Raw genomic sequence first — 20,212 nt, 5'->3', positions numbered from 1 at the left:
TTCCTCATCCCGTGGAACAGCTCTCTCCTCTGTGCCTTTCCACCAATTCCTCTGCTACACAGGGTTCTTTGGAAGATCGTAGGCGACAAGGCCCGGGTCATCCTAATTGCCCCGGCTTGGCTGAGACAGATGTGGTATCCTTACCTAGTCCGCATGTCCTCCTATCATCCACAGGCTGTCCCCAACAGGCCAGATCTCCTTTCCCAGGACAACGGACGGGTTCTTCACCCCCAGCTCCAAAAGCTCCACCTGACAGCCTGGTTCCTTCATGGTTCCAAACCCATGAACTCGCCTGGTTCGAGCAAGTCCAATACGTCCTTCTGCACAGTAGAAAAGACTCCACTCATAAAACTTACCTGCAGAAGTGGAAGCAATTCGTCCTCTGGTGCTCAGGTAATCACTTAACGCCCAATACGGTGACCCTCCCTAACATTCTAGACTACCTCCTGAAACTAAAACAGGACGGACTTTCGCTCAGCTCCATCAAAGTTCACCTGGTGGTGCTCACCACCTTCCAAGACCTGTTCGAAGGTTATTCACTCTTTACCCACCCCACCATAAAACGATTTCTCACAGGCCTACAAAATCTCTACCCTAAAATTTACCCAATGGCAGCTACATGGAATCTTAACCTCGTTCTTCACGCTCTCATGAAACCTCTGTTCGAGCCTTTGGCTACCTCCTCTCTTCTCCATATATCCATGAAGGTAGCTTTCTTAGTTGCAATAGCATCAGCAAGGAGAGTAGGTGAAATAAGCGCCCTGATGACCCGTCCTCCCTACACAATCTTCTCCAAAGACAAAGTCACTCTGAGACCACATCCTAAATTTTTCCCTAAGGTGGTATCCACCTTTCACCTTAACCAACCGATATACTTGCCTACATTTTATCCCAAACCTCACAAGACTCCACACGAAGCATCCCTACATACTCTCGATGTCAGGTGACCAATTGCCTTTTACTTAGACAGGATTAAGCCATTTTGTAAATCTCCACGAATCTTTGTCTCCATCACCGAAAGATCGAAAGGTATGGCTGTCTCTAAACAACGTCTGTCCAAGTGGATCTCTGACTGCATCAGATCCTCTTATCGTATTCAAAATATTCAACCGCCCAAAGGCATTAGAACTCATTCCACTTGAGCTATGTCAACATCCGTTGCCTTCCTACATAACGTACCCATTTCTGACATCTGTAGAGCGGCGACATGGTCATCTGAACACACGTTTGCCAAACACTATGCTATCACGCAAGATACCATGGCAGACACTATAGTAGGCCATACAGTACTCTCTACAGTACTCACTGCCGCATCTCCAAAGTCCCACCGACCATAGTGGGTCCTGCTACACATTCACCTAGAGTGGAGCACCCACAGGGACAGCACTCGAAGAAGAAGAAGGGGAAGTTACTCACCTTGCAGTAACTGAAGTTCTTCAAAATGTGTGTCCCTGTGGGTGCTCCACTCCCCACCTTCCTCCTCTCTACTTTGGAGTGCTAGTATAATTGCTCCACAGTAGAGAAGGAACTGGGGCGGGGAGGTGCGGGACGCAGGTGCTCAGGAAGATTCCAACTAGACGGAAGATACCAACGGAGCGCCTGTGTCCCGACCAGGCACTGCTACCGAAAATCTCCGATCAATGGTGCTGGGACTCACTGACACCTAGAGTGGAGCACCCACAGGGAGACACATCTCGAAGAATTTCAGTTACTGCAAGGTGAGTAACTTCCCCTTTATCCTCAAAAGGGAAATTATGGTTTGCATTATAGAAATATAGATTAGGTGGGAAAAGAGTTCACTGTAGGAGTCAAAGAGGTAACTTTGATGGAATCTGGTTATTGCTTCATAGGGCTGAGAAGCAAACTTCATCTTCTTAAGTTTCCAGGGTTAAATAAGATTATTCATATGTTACATTAACTTCATCATTTAAGTATTGGTTGTGCTCACCTAGTAATTTGGTGTTGATTCCATTCCATGTTATTGTCAAATTGATTTATTAATGCAATTCCAATTATAAATATGATTACGTAATTGTGCTGCTTAATTCTTAGTCTGGTAAGAGTTGTAATAAGTAGTTTTGGTTTGAAGTTTACTTACTTTTAATTTTATTTTTATTAATTTGTAATAAAGCCCATAAAATTATAAAGCTGTTTTTTCTTTTAAAAATAGCAACAAGGGTAAAGTACCCTCATCTGGGGCTAAAGGTCATTTGTTAAAGTTTCAGAGCCCTTTGATTCTGTCCTTAAATTAATACCTTTATCTCTCAAAACATCAAGTACTGAGAATATTTTTGCTTTTGGCAAGTCAAGTAATATTACCAACGTATTCTCAAGTAAGGTAAAAATATTCAGTTCTAGTCATTTGGTAGTGAACTCTTTTTAATGATTTGTTTAAATTGCTTGGGTCTATGAAAATGCACAGCTTACCAGGCTTCACAGAGGTTACGATTCTCCTTATCCAGCTTGTGAGCTCTATGATTTAACAATGATTACTTCTTTTTTCATTTGCTTTATTGCTTCCTTTATTTTTTTCTTAATGCAATGGATAGTCTGCAAGCAAGGTACTGGCTGAATAATTTTATTGATTTCCAGATATAACATGCCTGGAAGACAACCCTATCCTTCAAAAACATCATAGCAATCTTTTAGCAGATGCTACAGTGAATTGTCTTCTCTTACGCTTTTTGTTTTCCTTGTCTGCCTATTGTATGAATCAGAGAGACAAGATAGGTGAGGTATTATCTTTTATTGGACCAACTTCTGTTGGGGGAATGAACAAGTGTTTGAACTTCATAGAACTCTTTCTCAGGTCTGGAGAAGGTAACCAATATGTCCAAGATAAATATAAGGCAGAACAGATTGTTAAGCATAAGGTGTTCACGCGCTGTAGAAGACCACTTAAAATGAAGTGAGCAACTAAGGGTTAACAGGCAGTAGGGTGCGTTACAAATTGTTGTAATGAGCCATAAAATAAGTGTGTTTGTGAAGTCCATGGTTTTTAGTGTCCAGCAGAGTTATGTATATACCAGGCTTGTCTTTAGAATGTGTTGTGCAGATTTCCTTTACAGATGAGGACTGAGAGATCAGATATGGAGCTATTGCTTTGTGTAGGGTGACCAGACGTCCTGTTTTGAAGGGATAGTCCCGTATTTAAGACCTCCTGCAGGTATCCCGACTTTTTCTTAAAAAAGGGCAAATTGTCCCGTATTTTCTTTCTCCCCACCATCAGTAGTGGTGGATTCTGCTGCTGGCCCAATCCCTGCTCGCCAGCCGCCTACCCACCAGTGTTGAGTGAGGGAGGTCAAGGGACCAACAATGGAGGTGGGTGTGCAAGGCTATTGGCGGGGCATAGATGCAGTGCTCAGGGTCACCCGCTCCCCCTGCTGGTCCGTCAGCGCAGCCCGCTCTGCATGCTGGCTGTTGGCTAGCAGGGCCCTTCCCCAGTCCCATTTCTGACTGGTGCAGGCTGCGCGCTGCAATCTGAGGTGTCTGGTGAGTGAAGGGAGGCACCAGGCAGTGGCCGGTTATGTGTCACCTCTGCTGCCTACCCATCAGCCCTTTATGTGTTCCACCTCTCACTGTCCTCTCCCTGCTTTGCTCCTTTGCCCCTCCCCTAGCCCCGCTGCTCCTTCATATTGCCCCTGGCAGGGAGCATCCCACTCCCCCTGCCTTGCGGAGAACCAGCCCCTGGTCGGAGTGCTCAGCTCACCAACAGCCTGGCTGACAGGTGCTTTCCTTCCTCCACTGCCTCTGGCTGGGTTGGTGCCCCAGGAAAGCCCAACACCCTCCAGCCTGGGGCTCTGGCCAGGAGGAGCCAAGCCATGCATGTGCTAAAGTCCCACACAACACTGGCACGGGGAAGCCTCTCTGCACCTCAGCTAAGTTCTGGAGTGGCGGGGAGGAAGCGATTTCCAGCCTGTTCCCACCGCAACCATGCAGGCTCCACAGCAGCCCTGGGGCAGAGGGTTGGCACCCTCTTCCCTGGGCCCTGGTGCACAATGCATCCTTAGGGCTTAACCCGTTCCTGCCCGTGCTGGGTTATGTTGGTAGCCAGCAGCAGCCTGGAGGTGTTAGCTGTCTTTGAACACTGTGTGGGCAGGAAGGGACAAGCTGCTTCCAGCCACACAGTGGGGAGAGAAGAGATAAGTGCTGCAATGACATGGGCCAGATATTCCCTCCCCGCACCCCACGGGCCAGATATTCCCTCCCCGCACCCCACGGCTAGGAGTAGCTCCCATGTCTTTCCGCCTCTCTCCTCCCCTCCCCTCCCACACAGTGCCGAAAGACTGTGGCTGGCTACATTCTGATGTGAACCCTGGCAGAAATCTGGGGAGGGGGTCATGTGACCCTGCTTCCCTCTCCACATGTTGCCTCGGGAAGACATGGTGCCAGGTATCAGGAGAGGCGGGTCCATCCCGGGGGCCCAGCCAGGCACGGAGCATGGAGAACCTCGGGCAGGGAGGGTTGGATTGGTCAGTCACTCCCGCATGTGAGAGAGGAGTACAGGAGTGTGTGTGTCACTTCTTCCCTTGTGAACCCTAAAGCCTTAAAGATAAGAAGGTAGAAAAAAGAATCTAACTACGCAGTATTTCTTTTTAACAGGGGCTCAGTCAACCTGATGTTAATTTGAATGTTTGTACTGCATAGTTCTCATTGATTGCCGTTGAACTTGCTTGAATACGATTAATTTTACCAGGTGTCCCGTATTCAGCATAGGGAAATGTGGTCACCTTAGCTTTGTGAAAAGTGTTCACCCATGGGCAATAAGGGATTTTTGTCTTTTACCATTGTTCCGTGTGGTGAGTACATTCAAGAGCATAGTGATTGTCTCGTTTCACCCAGATAGGTGTTGTTGGGAGCATCTGATGCACTAGATTGGGTACACTACATGTTGTGATACGTATGTGTAGGACGAATGGATCTTGAAAGGTGTGTTGTGAGGGTTGTAGATCATCATAACAGTGGAGATATGTCCACATCTCTTGTTTGGCAGGATCTGGTGCTGATTTGAGTTGGTGTGTCCTAATTTGTGGAGAGTTTGCTTCTGATGATGAGCTTGATGAGGTAGGTTGTATGAATCATTTGTCCTAGGTTTTGTGTCATTAGAGTCATGCATTCACTTTGTTACTGGTAGCAGTGGCTTCTGTTTTACCTGAAATTTCAGCCTCTATGCTTTTATTTGATGTTTTCTTTTACATTTAAATTGTCCTAGTAGTATTGTGATTTTTGCCATCATATAATATTAATTTAGCTTTGCTTGGTTGCAATTTCACATTCTTCTCTTGTATAATGCTGAGGAAGTCTTTGTAGCCTAGCATATTCACTGATGCCCCACTTTCAGTTTGGCATTCAGTTTCCTTTTTGTTTGTGTACTTCTGCCTTGTCTTTGGATATGGTATGAGTTTGAGTTTTACAAACCATTTATTTTTTATAGTTGTACACTGCATTAATGTCTCATACAGTATGTGCAAATTTTCATTCTGAGTCACTGTTTACTTCCTCAGTATGGTTCATTTTGGTTTGGTTGTTTGTTTTTATTGTCTGCAGACATTTGGCATAATGATTTCTCTTGCCACAGTTATTACATATGGCTCCATATGCAGGGCATCTTCCATTATCATGTTTTTCTCCACAGTCCTACAGGTCTTTGTTTGCATTTTATTTATCTCCTTTGCTTTTTATTTGTGCATTTGCCTCTGCACAAATTTTGGTGTATTTTTCCTTGTTTCCCTGCTCTACTTGGTGAATTATATCTGTGTCTACTCCACATGTGCTCTGCATTTAGATGCGAGCTTCTTCACTAGTAGCTTTTGTACATGTCTATAGCTCTTGGAAGAGGCAATGTGCACTCTCTGAGCTTTATTATTTGAGCTCCTACAACTTTTGTCCCTATTACTAATCTATCATGAATGAGTTCATCTTTTAAGATTTGATAATTGCATGGGTCAACAATTTTGGCAATACTGAAAAATATCTTTTGTATATAATGCTTATTATGGATTGAAAATGCTTTTGTAGTGCTTCTAGGATTTTACATCGGTCCTCCTGCTGCTGTTGGGGCATGTGCCAGCCTTTGCACCTTACAGCTAAGGTTGTCAACTTTCTAGTCACACAAAACTGAACACCCTTTCCACGCACCTTGCCATGCCCCTCCTCCAAGGCCCCACCCCTGCCCCACCCCTTCTCTGAGGCCGTGCCCCTGCTCACTCCATCCCCTTCTCACTCCCTCACTCACTCATTTTCACTGGGCTGGCTCAGGGGGTTGGGGTGTGAGAGGGGGTGAGGGCTCTGGCTGGGGGTGCACACTCTGTGGTGGAGCCAGAAATTAGGAGTTCAGGGTGTGGGTGGAGGCTCCGGGCTGAGGCAGTGGGTTGGGATTCAGGAGGGAGTAAGGGCTCTGGCTAGGGGTGTGGGCTCTGGGTTGGGGCCAGGGATGAGGGGCTTGGAGTGCAGGAGGGAGCTCCAGGCTGGGGGGTGGAGCCAGTGAATTCAGAGTATGGGAGGGGGCAGGGCCAGAAATGAGGGGTTCAGGGTGTGTGAGAGGGCTCCAGGATGGGGCAGAGGATTGGGGAAAAGGGGAGGTGAGGGCTTTGGCTGGGGGTGCAAGCTCTGGAGTGGGGCTGGGAATGAGGGGCTTTGGGTGCAGGAACATACTCTGGGCTGGAACTGAGGAGTTTGGAGGGTGAGAGGGGGGATCAGGGTTGGAATGCGGGGGGGGGAGGGGGCAGTGATGGCTCTGGCTGGAAATGCGAGCTCCGGGGTAAGGCTGGGGCTGAGGAGTTTGGGGTGCAGGAGGGGGATCAGGGCTGGGGCCAAGTGGTTCAGAGGACGGGAGGGGGATCAGGGCTGGGGCAGGCGTCCAATGGGAGCTGCAGAGTCAGCACTTGGGGTGGGAGCAGCTTTCGGAGCCCCCTGACTGTCCCTATGCTTAGGAGCCGGAGCGGGGACATGCCACTGCTTCCGGGAGCCGCGCAGAGCCATGGCAGGCAGGGAGCCTGCCTTAACCCCACTGCACCGCCAATTGGACTTTTAATGGCCCCATCAGCGGTGCTGACCAGAGCTGCCAAGATCCCTTTTCGACTGGGTGTTCCGGTCGAAAACCGGACACCTGGCAACCCTACTTACAGCTATGACTGTTCATATTTTGTTTCCCTTTTTATCCAGCAATCCTGTTGCTATTTCAAGCTTTTCTATTGTGATTTAAAGAATGTCCAATTGCTAAATACATGTCCATCTGCTAGTGGATAGGAATCTAGTATGCTGCCATGATTATTATTTTCTCTTTATTTAGTTTGTTTGTTTTTTCTTTGCAATATTCTTCGTTTCTGATTTCACATACATGCAGGAGCTGATTCACTTCTTCCACTATGTTTAGTGTTCAAACACAAGAACAGAGAGAGCCAAGACAATTCAACATTTAGGCTTTATTCCTTTTTCCATTTCTTTTGTCCTCTCTCATTAAGCACTTCCTGAAAATAGAGTTCTTCCAAGTTCCTAGACATTCTCCTATACATAAGTATATTATCATATTATAAAGCTACCTATTAGGAAGTTGTTTATCATAATACCATCCAGCTCAAACACACTATGGAACTGATTCATCCAAAAGGAGCCTTTGAGCTTGTGGCCAATGGAATTTCACAAAGTGTTCTGGGCTTTGCAGCTGTAGAGAGTGGCAAGGTCTCTAGTCCATTCCCCTATCAGGGCAGGATTTTTCTATACAGTTCTCAATTGCTTTGTCCAGTTCAGTTTTAAGATGACCATAGAGTGCAACATTATGTATTCATCATCCACTCTACTGCCCATGAATAGGGCCTTTTGCCTTGTCTAGCATGACCACTGTACATTATTGGCCAGTCTTTGGGCATGCTGAGGTGGAGCAGCTTGTAGGCTCAAGAAGTTTGATTTCCAACTGCAGGGGTGGAATCATCCCCAAATCTCACCATGACTTATTTGAAAAGATTTGTAAAGGTGCTGAGACCTCAAATGTATTGTGCTTAGTGGTTGTTTTAATTCAGTCAGACAGTGAGAGGAAGGTAATAAGCCCATTGGGCCAAAGACTTATTTAACCTAAAAAATAAAAAGCAGTTAGGGAAATAAGAGAGCCCTGCCCTGCCTCTTCATTGATAGGAATGAAGACAAAGAACCCCAGCTTTTAGATAGAAAATATTTGCTCCGTTGGTCCCAGCAGCATAAAGGTAGCTAGACTGTTTGACAAGCCAGATAAGCATGAAAAATGGAACTAACTTCCTTTGGTTTCTACTGCCTGAAAAGGGATGTGTTTGGGTTCTTCAGACTTGGCAGGCATAAAATGTCATCAGTCTCCCCATAATGACTCTGAATAGTGCAAAACAGATAGATCAGTCTCTTGACAGGGATTTTCTCCCTTTTATTTTTTTCCACCCAAATTGTGAAGGTGTTCTTGGCAGCAAATAGACACCCTTAGCCCTTACTTCATGCTTCATTCCAATCTGTTGTTTCCTGGTCTCATGCAAATATTTTCCTCTTTGAAAAATTTACAGGAAAATGATCAGCGCTTCAGTATTACTTGACACTTATAAGCAAGAAAACGGGCAATCTGAAGACCTTCATTAGTCAGACTAGGAAAAATAAATTTGGATAATTTGTCCACAGACAGCTAAGACTTCAAATTTGGTAATCAATAAGAAAATATGGTGGTTCTGATACTTCGTTTGTGGACTCAATCTCTCAAGTAAATTAAAATGAAACACAGTTACTACTGTGATTGTCTAAAGGCATTCTTATAGATTTGGCTTGTTCTGTTTTTGATTATTTTGCTAGGGTTTCTCACTTTTTGTTCTTGTGTTTTCAATGTGTTCATCTCTCAGTTGGTCTCCTAGGTTTAGTTATGTCCTCACTTTGCTATAACATTAAGGTTTGGATTTTTAACAAACACTCAGTTGCTGGTCTGCTCCTATTTGAAGTCAATGTTAAAAGTTCTGTCAGATTCAATAAAAGAAAGGGCAATACTGAGCACTGTTGAAAACCCAACCTAAAATCTCTTTGCAACCACAGGACTGACAATGAATCTGCACTGAGGCTATGTAATAATTAATTGAAAAATCAAGTAAAAGTTCTAGAGACAACTCCTTGGTTGGTATAAATTGGTGTCGCTTCATTGACTTCAGTAGCACTATATCAGCTTACACCAGCTATGGAGCTGACCCCTAATACTTAAATAATATTATGGATAATGTCCATTTGCTTTTAAATTTAGATAATTTCTAAATTGATTCACTAACAAAAGGACTGGCCTCATCAGAAAGTTTCCCATGTTTTCTGAACATTAATTACACAAACTAGTTCTTCTTTATGAACTGAAACATGGGGATATTTAGATTTCTATTAATGCTGAAATTTGTTGATACATTTCTCATATTTTTTAGCAGTCTCTTCAGTGCTATGTGTTTTACACTTCTTTGGCCCAGGGTATGTAGGTCTCTGCTTATCCTGGCTGCATTTTTGTAACCAAAAATCCAAAGAGGATGGCCTGATGTATTGCAGAAATTCTTCATTTTTTAATAAAAACCAACCCAGTACGTGTGAATGTATATAGCTTCTATAAAAACATGTTAAAATAGTTAGCTTGTGTGTAAATCAAGGATTATTTTGCAAATTAAACTGCTTGTTACTGGCTATAGCCATTAAATTCTGTAGCAAAATATCAGAGAGAGAGACCATCTTCCTAAAATCAAATCAAACTGTGCTTTGCACCAGCAGCAAATAATCAAAATTTTCCACAGAACTCTCCTTTCTATTTCCTTGCCTGCTGTATTCTCCTCTTCTGATCAAGTCAAACTGTGTCCTGCATCCTCATCCTCTGCTTGCTGCTGCTAAGTGTGCAAGGCTCTGAAAGTCAATTTACACTGCAGTGCTTTTCAAACTTTTTGTATTGGTGAGCTCTTGCACACAGCAAGCCTTTGAGAGTGACCTCCCCTTATAAATTAAAAATGGGGGGGGGCTAATTTAATTTAATGGGGGGACTGTCAGCTCTCTGGTTTACAGTCTACTCTGGTTTACAGTCTACACTGGTTTGGGTGGAAAATTAAACAGTTGCTTGCCTTTCTAGCAAAAAGAATTGCCTTTGAGTTAACTGACTGTATTTGATAAACCCAGGCCCAATCTGTTCTCTCCCCAGTCACCCTGAACCTCTGATCAGACCACCAATGGACAACACCTCAGGCATGCTCAGAGTGCACTTCCCACTGGTCTCCTGACCACTTCTCCGAAGACTTTGCACATCTTCTCCTCTCCTACCTTTCAGCTAGTCATGCCCACTCAGCTTGTTCAGTTACCTTTTCTTTCAATTATCAGCTCAATGTTGTTGTGTCAGGTGCCATTCAGCCCTCTCTCAACTTGTTATCTTTGCATTTCAGGCAGAAAACTTGACGCTTTTTCTTACGCGGATAGGACTCTGACTTGTCCCAGACTTCTGGGCCCAGATCCTCAACTTGCATAAATCAATCACAGCTCAGCTGGGGTTAATGGAGTTATGACATTTTATACCAGCTGAGGATCTGACCCCTAGGGTGAAGGCTCTTTCCCAGACTGCATTAGTTCAAAGCTACCTTTACTTCTCCTCTAGAGCTATCCTTTTATTTAATCTTAAAGAGACAGTTTGCAATTCTAATGCAGCTCGCAGTACACCAGAGTTTGTAGTGCTACCGCATATACAATTGTAGCTTTAAAATGTCATAATTTGCAAATGGTTATCAGACATCAGTATTTGAGATGCATTGGCATTATTTTAAGCATAAGTGTTATGGTATATCATGTAGTACTATGTTGTAACTGTTAGCAGATGATGTGACCACTGTTTTATAACAAATAATGGTAGTGGGATGCAAACAATGGGTAACAGTTTAACCTGAGTCCAAAACAAAATTACATTAGGAGAAGTAATGAATTACCAGCAATTCCAGTGAGTGCTATTGGTTTTATGTTGGAGCCACTGACTGCTGAATTTCAAGCATTCTCAGACTATTCTTTCAGGTCCCAGGAATTAAAAATAGCTAAAAATGATTGTTGTTCATAAGTTCCAAGAGTTCAGCCAAACCCCTATGGTTTGTGGCAGTACTAGTCATGTTCTTTTGTATACATTTAAGATAAAGTTGTTTGTTTGTTTTACCTCCACAGTTCTGTTCCCCAAGTTTATTAAAAAAATCATAGTGAGGCAACGGTTCTACAATATCATTGTAGTGATGTTAATCAGAAAAGATGGGCAGAAATCTAAGAAATGAAGCTAACATTTTTTATTCTGATTACATGAAAGTGAATTGGTATTAGCTGGTTTCTAGTACAGCATTTGCTTTGTTATGTAAGGAGACTAGGCGAGGGCTTTGAACTCTATAAAACAGCACTGTACACTCCTTCATGATGGCACATAATATTCAGTAACGTTAGCTTTTCTCTGTATGTCCCCCCATTTGTGTCATAATATAATGTAACTGATGTTCGAACCAAAAAAGGCATGCCCTGGTTTAAATAATGGACCGCTGTGGCTACAGCTACACTGCATGTTGCTTTCTGCATGTAGCGAAATGATGACTCACTGGCATGGAACCTCCTGCTGGTCGTCTGGGAATTAGCTCTTCTCCAGTTTACGGAGGGCCTTCAGCCCGCTGGTGTCTCACCTGCCGCTGGCCCCCTGTCCCTCCTGGACCCCGATGCCCTTTACCCTGGGGTTCTCCCCCAGCAGTACCCCCCCACACTCTGGGTGTCCCCTCCCAGGGGAACCCCCAATCCTCTAAATCCACCTTGCCTCAGTGGCTACTGCCAGTCATCATCTAACCCCCGCTCACTGGGACAGACTGCAGTGTAATGGCCACTCATCATTGGCAAGGGGTTAGGACCAGCTGCCTCTGCCGATTCCCAGGCTGCCCCTCTGCAGCCCCAGTACCTTTCTGGGCCTTTACCAAGGCCTGCAGCCTGGGGGTTTACCAGGCTGGAACTCCCCGGCTCCCTTTGCCTTCCCCCAGCACTGCTTCACCCCAGATACCCTTTTCTCCCAGGCAGCCAGTCCCTCTCTCTCAAAAGCGAGAGATAGAGAGTCTCTTTCTGAGCTCCTGGCTCATAGCCCTTTTTTCGGCCAGCTGTGGCCTGATTGGGGTGTGGCCCCAACTGTGGCTGCCTTCCCAATCAGCCTAGCCTTTTCTCGCAGCCCCAGCCCTCTCCCAGGGTGGGCTTTAACCCTTTCAGGGCCAGAGCAGGGTGACCGCCCTGCTACACTGCAGCTCATAGATTATGTACTCAGGTAGCCCCATAGCATGGGTTTACGTAGCAACGTAGATTGTGAGGCACAGCCTAGGCGCAGATAATACAGACATGACTGAAGGATACGATTATATACTTGAGTAGCTCTACATGGCTCTCAACTCGCCCAAGACCTGCCTCCTCATCTATACTGCTGGGTGGTGTCCTGCTCCCTCCCAGCTGCTGGAGCCTTCCCCTGCCTCAGGACAAGACTCCGGCAGTGAGGAAAGGCTGTGGCAGTGGGGAGGCAGTGGGGAAAGGCTCTGGCAGTGGGGAAAGGCTCTGCCAGTTCCCTGCTGCTATAGAGTTTTTCCTCACTGGAGGTAAAGACTCTGGCAGCAGGGAAAGGGTCTGCGAGTTCCGTGCTTCTAGAGACCTTTCTTGCATCAGGGAAAGACTCCAGCAGTGGGGAAAGGCTCTGGCAATAGGGGGCTGCAGAAACCTTTCCCCACTGCCTCCCTCCTGCCAGAGCTTTCCACTAACCCATGTAGCTGCACACTGCAGTGTAGATGCAGCTTGCTTTTCATTGTAGCATGTAGCTACACATGCCACTGAAAGTGGTGTGTAGTGTCCCCTGTATGAAATTTCTACAGTGATAGCAATATTCTAATAGTATCCATTACTCACGAATAGCAACAAAAACGTATAGACATGATATTCAGCAGTTAAGAAAACTATATATTTTTCTTTACCTGAGAATGAGAACCTCGAAAAGCAAGAAAAATATTTGGGGAAAAGGAATCTCTTCCTTGACATGGGGTTAGCTCACTATTGAAGACAGCTCCATTGACTTCACTGGGGCTGTGTTTAATAAAATGGCATCAGATTCTGGCTAGCTTATGTGAATGGACTTAATCCAAAGCCCACTGAAATCCAATGAGTCTTTGCATTAGCGTTAATGGAACAGGCCCCAGATGTACACGTTACATTGGTAGGGAGGGGAGGGAAGGGCAAAGCCAGGGCTCTCCCATCACCTTCTGTACCAGTAGATATAGCTAGATGCAGAGTGGAAAGCAAACTGCTCCATCTCCACAGGTGGCAGAGTTTCCCCTAATGCACCTAATGGTTGCATCAGAATTCCTGCTGTCAACCGCAGCTGCAGAGTAGCAACACTTACCCTCCTCCAGAGCACAGGGGTAGGGCAGAATCTTAACTATATACATCTATATAAAGAAGTGGTTCGAGACTATTTAGAAAAGCTGGATGAGCACAAGTCCATGGGGCCAGATGCGCTGCATCCGAGAGTGCTAAAAGGAGTTGGCGGATGTGATTGCCATTGGCCATTATCTTTGAAAACTCATGGTGATTGGGGGAGGTCCCAGATGACTGGAAAAAGGCTAATGTAGTGCCCATCTTTAAAAAAGGGAAGAAGGAGGATCTGGGGAACTACAGGCCAGTCAGCCTCACCTCAGTCCCTGGAAAAATCATGGAGCAGGTCCTCAAGGAATCAATTCTGAAGCACTTAGAGGAGAGGAAAGTGATCAGGAACAGTCAGCATGGATCCACCAAGAGCAAGTCATGCCTGACTAATCTAATTGCCTTCTATGACGAGATAACTGGCTCTGTGGATGAGGGGAAAGCAGTGGATGTGTTATTCCTTGACTTTAGCAAAGCTTTTGATATGGTCTCCCACAGTATTCTTGCCAGCAAGTTAAAGAAGTATGGGCTGGATGAATGGACTATAAGGTGGATAGAAAGCTGGCTAGATCGTCAGACTCAACGGGTAGTGATCAATGGCTCAATGTCTAGTTGGCAGTTGGTATCAAGCAGAGTGCCCCAAGGGTCTGTCCTGGGGCCAGTTTTGTTCAATATCTTAATTAATGATCTGGAGGGTGGCGTGGACTGCACCCTCAGCAAGTTTGCAGATGACACTAAACTGGGAGGAGAGGTAGATACGCTGGAGGGTAGGGATAGGATATAGAGGGGGACCTAGACAAATTAGAGGATTGGGCCAAAAGAAATCTGATGAGGTTCAGCAAGGACAAGTGCAGAGTCCCGCACTTAGGACGGAAGAATCCCATGCACTGCTAGAGACTAGGGACCAAATGGCTAGGCAGCAGTCCTGCAGAAAAGGACCTAGGGGTTACAGTGGACGAGAAGCTGGATATGAGTCAACAGTGTGCCCTTGTTGCCAAGAAGGCCAATGGCATTTTGGGCTGTATAAGTAGGGGCATTGCCAGCAGATCGAGGGACATGATCGTTCCCCTCTATTCAACATTGGTGAGGCCTCATCTGGAGTACTGTGTCCAGTTTTGGGTCCTACACTACAAGAAGGATGTGAAAAAATTGGAAAGTGTCTAGTGGAGGGCAACAAAAATTATTAGGGGACTGAAACACATGACTTATGAGGAGAGGCTGAGGGAACTGGGATTGTTTAATCTGAGGAAGAGAAGAATGAGGTGGGATTTCAACTGCTTTCAACTACCTGAAAGGGGGTTCCAAAGAGGATGGCTCTAGACTGTTCTCAGTGGTAGCAGATGACAGAACAAGGAGTAATGGTCTCAAGTTGAAGTGGGGGAGGTTTAGGTTGGATATTAGGAAAAACTTTTTCACTTTGAGGGTGGTGAAACATTGGAATGCGTTACCTAGGGAGGTGGTGGAATCTCCTTTCTTTGAGGTTTTTAAGATCAGGCTTGACAAAGCCCTGGCTGGGATGATTTAGTTGTGGATTGGTCCTGCTTTGAGCAGGGGATTGGACTAGATGACCTCCTGAGGTCCCTTCCAAGCCTGATATTCTTAGATTCTATGTCTCATAGTTTCTGTATGATCTTAGCAGGTGTGTTTCAGTAGGGAATGTGCATACTGTAGAAGTGCTGTCCGAAGAGTTGGTAATGTTAATATCCAGGTGTTTGTATCTGATGGAAGAGATACATCATGGCAGCTTTTTGACCATACAAAAGCATAATAGGATTGTTTTTTCTTGTGTTGTTTTCATTTTCATATTTTTCTTGATGAAAATATCATGGAATCATCACCTAGAAGAGTGTCACTGAATATTGTTTTTTGAAGTTTATATCTCTTCCTTGGCCGAAATAATTATAAAAACCAAAGTAAAAAGAATGATACAAATTTTATTTTAAAATCAACAGTGTTGAGTGATGTTTCTAAGAACAGTATCCGTGTGTTATGTGATGCAGTGGTTGTTATGGTGATAGCTCTTTGTTTTGAACACTGTAGAATAATATCCGTATGATGCAAATGACCAGTTTGTGTATTATAGGTACCAAGGGATTGATATACCCTGCATGCTTTCCCTTTTTCAAAATAGTGAATATTTCCCCCCCTCACCCTTAACTAAGTATAATTTAATCTCTCAACCACAGTATGATGATTTTGGGAAATCTGTCTATATAATTTATGAAATGTGGTTGAAATTGTGAAGTTGTTATTTTGAAATTGTTATATTCTGAATGCCTCTATCTGCATCTATGTGGATTCTGCCATTGTTGGCAGGGCTGTTCAGTATCCCTGCCAGAACAGGTACAATGGCGGATTGTTAGAATTCAACGGCAGTTTCTTCAGGTGGTAGCACCTGAATGACAATTGTTTCGTTGTACCTTAGGAGAAGATACTTCCTCCTATATGTCTGAAGAAGGAGGAAAGTGGTGAGAGTGGAAAGTCACCAGGACTAAGAGACAGAGGTGTTGGTGGGACATATGAAGTAGAGATACAGAGACACACAGGAAGTGTAGGGGAAGGAGAAAGGATCGGGGGGATGGACTGGCCAAGGTCAGAAAAGCTTAGCTGGGCTAGAGAAAGCTCCATGTTACAGAACACAAGCCATATGCTGCAGTGGAAGGTCTCTGGATGCTCCAGATGACTCTGCCCCAGCCCAAGAGTACTCTGGAGTGGTGAAGAACCTGAGGCAGGAAGATGTGTGTCGGGTTTATTATTTATATATAGAGCTGTGTATATCTCATGTGATTAAAGAAATCGTCTTAGAATTCTGCACAAAGTGTCTGCATGTTTTATAACCTACACCTACCACCTGCATCCTGAAGAGGTAAACTGTGGACCCAGAACACCTCAAGGCTGGAGTTCTGGGGGAGAGAGTGTTTAAGATATAGGGTGAGATTAAGGCGTTCTAGGTGCTGGGCAGGAGGCCATTTGGTTGCAACTCTCAGGATGAGGTGCAAGATCTTGCTCCCCAAGAGTGTTCCAAGAGGCCCTAAAACAGGCCCTAAAATGCCTGGACTCTATTCAGACTCTAGGGGCTTAAAATACCTGGGGATTCAGCAGCTGGATTTCATCACTGGTGAGGGTCAAGAGGAGGCAATGTATTGCACCTATGAGCTCATCCTTTTTCAGTTGATTAAGCACCTTTTTTGGCTTCTAAACGTAGTAACACAGGGCCAAACTGAGTTCAGTTTCATTAGTGTAAATCTGGACTAAACCTATTGAACTCCATGAAATTAATGTGGATTATGTTGATATAACTGAAACTGCTTTCTGACCCAGAGAGGGATGTTTTTCCATTTGAGAAAAAGAAAAGGGACAAAAATCCAGTAAATTTATTCCTACCAACTGATGGTTTGTACTTTATGTAATCTGACTAAGAAATACTTCTTATATTCAAAGCATGGGCAAACCAAGCAAAAATTAAACCATTATGTTTTCAGACAATCAATATCAGAAGTTCTTTTATTAATTAAGTCTTCCTAGTAAGATAGTGAAAATGAATTGGAATGAGTTAAGAGTAAGAAATTTGCATGAGGGGTTTGTTTTAAAGTAACCAGCTGTACCTATAATATGCACTTAAAACACAAACCTATCTCCCAAAGGTATTAGGCCAAATCTGAAATTTAAAATTATCTAAAAAAAAAATCTCTTTTTCTGGTTGGCACTGGTTTTTGGATGCCAAGGTAGTTCTGCTGCCAGTTCTGTTGAAACAACAAGTCACAGTGACGTTAGCCTTGAGACTAGTTCTAATAGATTACAGCAGGGCACTTTATAAACACCTCCAGTACAACAGACACGTTACAAATATAGACTCTTGCTTCATAATGACCGTTAATGAATACAGCTAAATTTTCAGTTAAATTTAAGAATATGGTTCAGTGCTATTCTTTTTTAGATGAGTTTTTTTTCTTTTTCTTTTTTAAAATAGTCTATAAAATAGTCTTTAGATTCATTAAGCTTCATATTTTACTGTGGGAAACTTAGAGAGAGAGATGAAAACAGTAAGAGCCATCAAAACACATATGTAAACCACAGAGGGCCTGAGTCCCTGTTCTAGTTGAACTGTCCTTGGCACAAGACAAAAGGCTCGGGAAAGGTGGCCCAAGTTCTTCACATAAGCTAGAGCATACTCAGAGCCCCAAATTGTGTAGGTTGGCTTAGCCACACTCTCTTTTCCCCAGATACACACCCTGTATGCTGACAACTGAGATGGGGAATGATGTAGGAACCACTAAGCTGACTCTTGCCACCTGAAGATTTTGCTGGGCAGGGAGAGAGCTCTAAGGGCTGACTGAGCAGGCTACAGGGCTGCTGGAGCAGTGCCAAAGATCTGGCCCTTAAATATCAATGCAGACATAAGGCCCACTCCTGCAAGCCATCAAACACATTTATACTTATCATTCACCTGAGTAGACCCATCAAAAAATCAATGTTTTAATAAGTTGTTTTAGTCAATGAGGCTACTCAAAAGAACAATATACAAACACATCAGCCTTTTTCAACTAATAACATAGGTGCTGCATTCATGTAATTTCCTTGTAAGCTACAGCCAATGTCCTATTCAAGCAAGATACACAAAAACAGTATTAAAGAACACTCAGCAGGTTGCTTGCCTATCATGTGGCTGGAAGTCAATAGATATGTAAAAAAACCAGACTAACTTAACCAGACCAGTCCCAAAGCAGGAGATGCCTTACTTGTGCACAGCTGAATACATGAATGGATGAGTCATATTCTGATGAAGAGCCTGCAATCTTACTCTGTTCTCTCTGCGATGTAAATCACAAGTAACTTCACTGAATTCAATGGAATTACACTGCTCTGAAATGAGCTTAAGTGAGATCAGAATGAGAACCTCTATGTTTAATAGTACTGAAGATTTTCTTTTTGAACATCATATGTAGGTTTGGTTTAAGATAATTACAGTTTTATTGAGAATATACATGAGAGACAGACATAGCAAATTCTGAATTTATTTGAGGAAATGTATAAAAATTTATTTAATAATGCTTTTTCTGAAACATGACTACCAGGTATCTTGGTATGAGCTGCAAAAACTATAAAATCATAGATTATAAAGTCAGAAGGGTCCATTGGATCATGTAGTCTGACCTCCTGTATAACACAGGCCATAAGTCTTCCCTGAATTAATTCCTCTTGAACTAGAATTCCTTTGAACTAGAGCATACCTTTTAGAAAAACGTGCAATCTTGATTTAAAGTTTGCCAGTGATGGAAAATCTATCACAATTCTTGGTACGTTGTTCCAGCAGTTAATTACTCTCACTGTTTTTAAAAATTGTGCCTCATTTCCAGTCTGAATTTGTTCTAGCCTGAATTTCCAGCTTTGGATCTTGCTCTGTCTTTTCTGTTCTAGAGTGAAGAAGCAATTATCAAATTCTTCTTCGTTATGTAATTACTTATAAACTGTGATCAAGTCTCCCCTGAGCTGCCTTCTTTTAAGGTGAATAGAGTGAGCTCCTTGGGTCTAATATAGAAGTCTAATATAGAATTTCCCCATATTGGATGCAATGTTTTCTGAGATGGGAAATTGTCATCTTTAATATTAAGAAATTCTGAGGATGTTTTAGGCGGCATGTGACCTCCAGCATGTGTCACTCAGATTGAAGTCCCCCATGATCACATAGCCTTTTCCCCCTATACATTAGAGATAGGTAGAGCCCTGCACGGATACAAAATTTTTATCTGCATCCGATCCACAAACATAGTCTGTGAATTTAAAGTGGATATCCACAGATTTACAGGGCTCTATAGATAGCCACCTAAGGAGTTATTCATTCTGTTCTCTAGTGTGGTAGGTGGTCGGTATCCCATCTTGTGCTTTATCTTTATCTATCCATAAACATTCCAGATCATTGTCTTGGTATTTTTGACATAGATTGTCACTCCCCATTGCCAATTTGGGTATAACCATTGATTTTAACATTCCAGTCATGACAATCATCCCACTAGATTTCAGTAATATCAGCAAGATTGAGCATAAATGAGAAATTCCATTTCCTCTTGTTTGTTATACAGGCTCCTAGCATTGGTGTATAGGCAATTGAATAATGTTTTCTCTTTGTGTTCTTTGTTGTCTTGATTAATTTTGTTCTCAGCATCATGATTTTGTGCTCACTGAAGCATCATTTATTTCCTCTTTCCACCCTCCTCTTTGTTATTACTGTAATGCCCTCCTGACTGCTCTAGTCAGTGCTCTGCAGGTACTCAACTTAGATGGATAATTAGTTGCCTTAACAAATGCTGATGAGATATGTGTAACATGGTAGTGATGCTAAAATTATTATATGAAATAGGGCTGTCAAGCAATTAAAAAAATTAATTACGATTAATCATGTGATTAATCGCACTGTTAATAATGGAATACCATTTATTTAAATATTTTTGAATATATTGATTTCAATTACAACAAAGAATACAAAGTGAACAGTGCTCTCTTTATATTTATTTTTCATTACAAATATTTGTACTGTAAAAAACAAAAGAAATAGTATTTTTCAATTCGCCTAATACAAGTGCTGTAGTGAAATCTCTTTATTGTGAAAGTTGATCTTACAAATGTAGAATTTTGTATTAACAAAAAACTGCATTCAAAAATAAAACAATGTAAAACTTTGGAGCCTACAAGTACACTCAGTCCTACTTCTTGTTCAGCCAATCACTCAGACAAACAAGTTTGTTTACATTTGCAGGAGACAGTGCTGCTGGTTTGTTTACAGTGTCACCTGAAAATGAGAACA

The 20,212-nt window shown here is 43.3% G+C and overlaps 1 protein-coding gene across 5 annotated transcripts in view; it reads left to right on the top strand.

Moving 5' to 3' along the window:
• Positions 1–20,212, top strand: part of SHANK2 (SH3 and multiple ankyrin repeat domains 2) — a 516,022-nt gene that overhangs the window by 121,838 nt on the left and 373,972 nt on the right. The window contains exons 14-15 of one of the 5 annotated variants that reach the window (XM_077820162.1): positions 3,916–3,965; positions 14,312–14,332. The exons of the other annotated variants lie outside the window; for them this stretch is intronic. Coding sequence (XP_077676288.1) covers positions 3,916–3,965; positions 14,312–14,332 — 71 coding nt within the window. The remainder of the gene's footprint in view (positions 1–3,915; positions 3,966–14,311; positions 14,333–20,212) is intronic. 5 annotated transcript variants of the gene reach the window in all.

The sequence above is a fragment of the Eretmochelys imbricata genome, chromosome 6 (assembly GCF_965152235.1).
Source record: "Eretmochelys imbricata isolate rEreImb1 chromosome 6, rEreImb1.hap1, whole genome shotgun sequence".
NCBI lineage: Eukaryota > Metazoa > Chordata > Testudines > Cheloniidae > Eretmochelys > Eretmochelys imbricata.
Note: the sequence above shows the minus strand (reverse complement) of the source record. Positions and strands in the feature narration are given on the sequence as shown.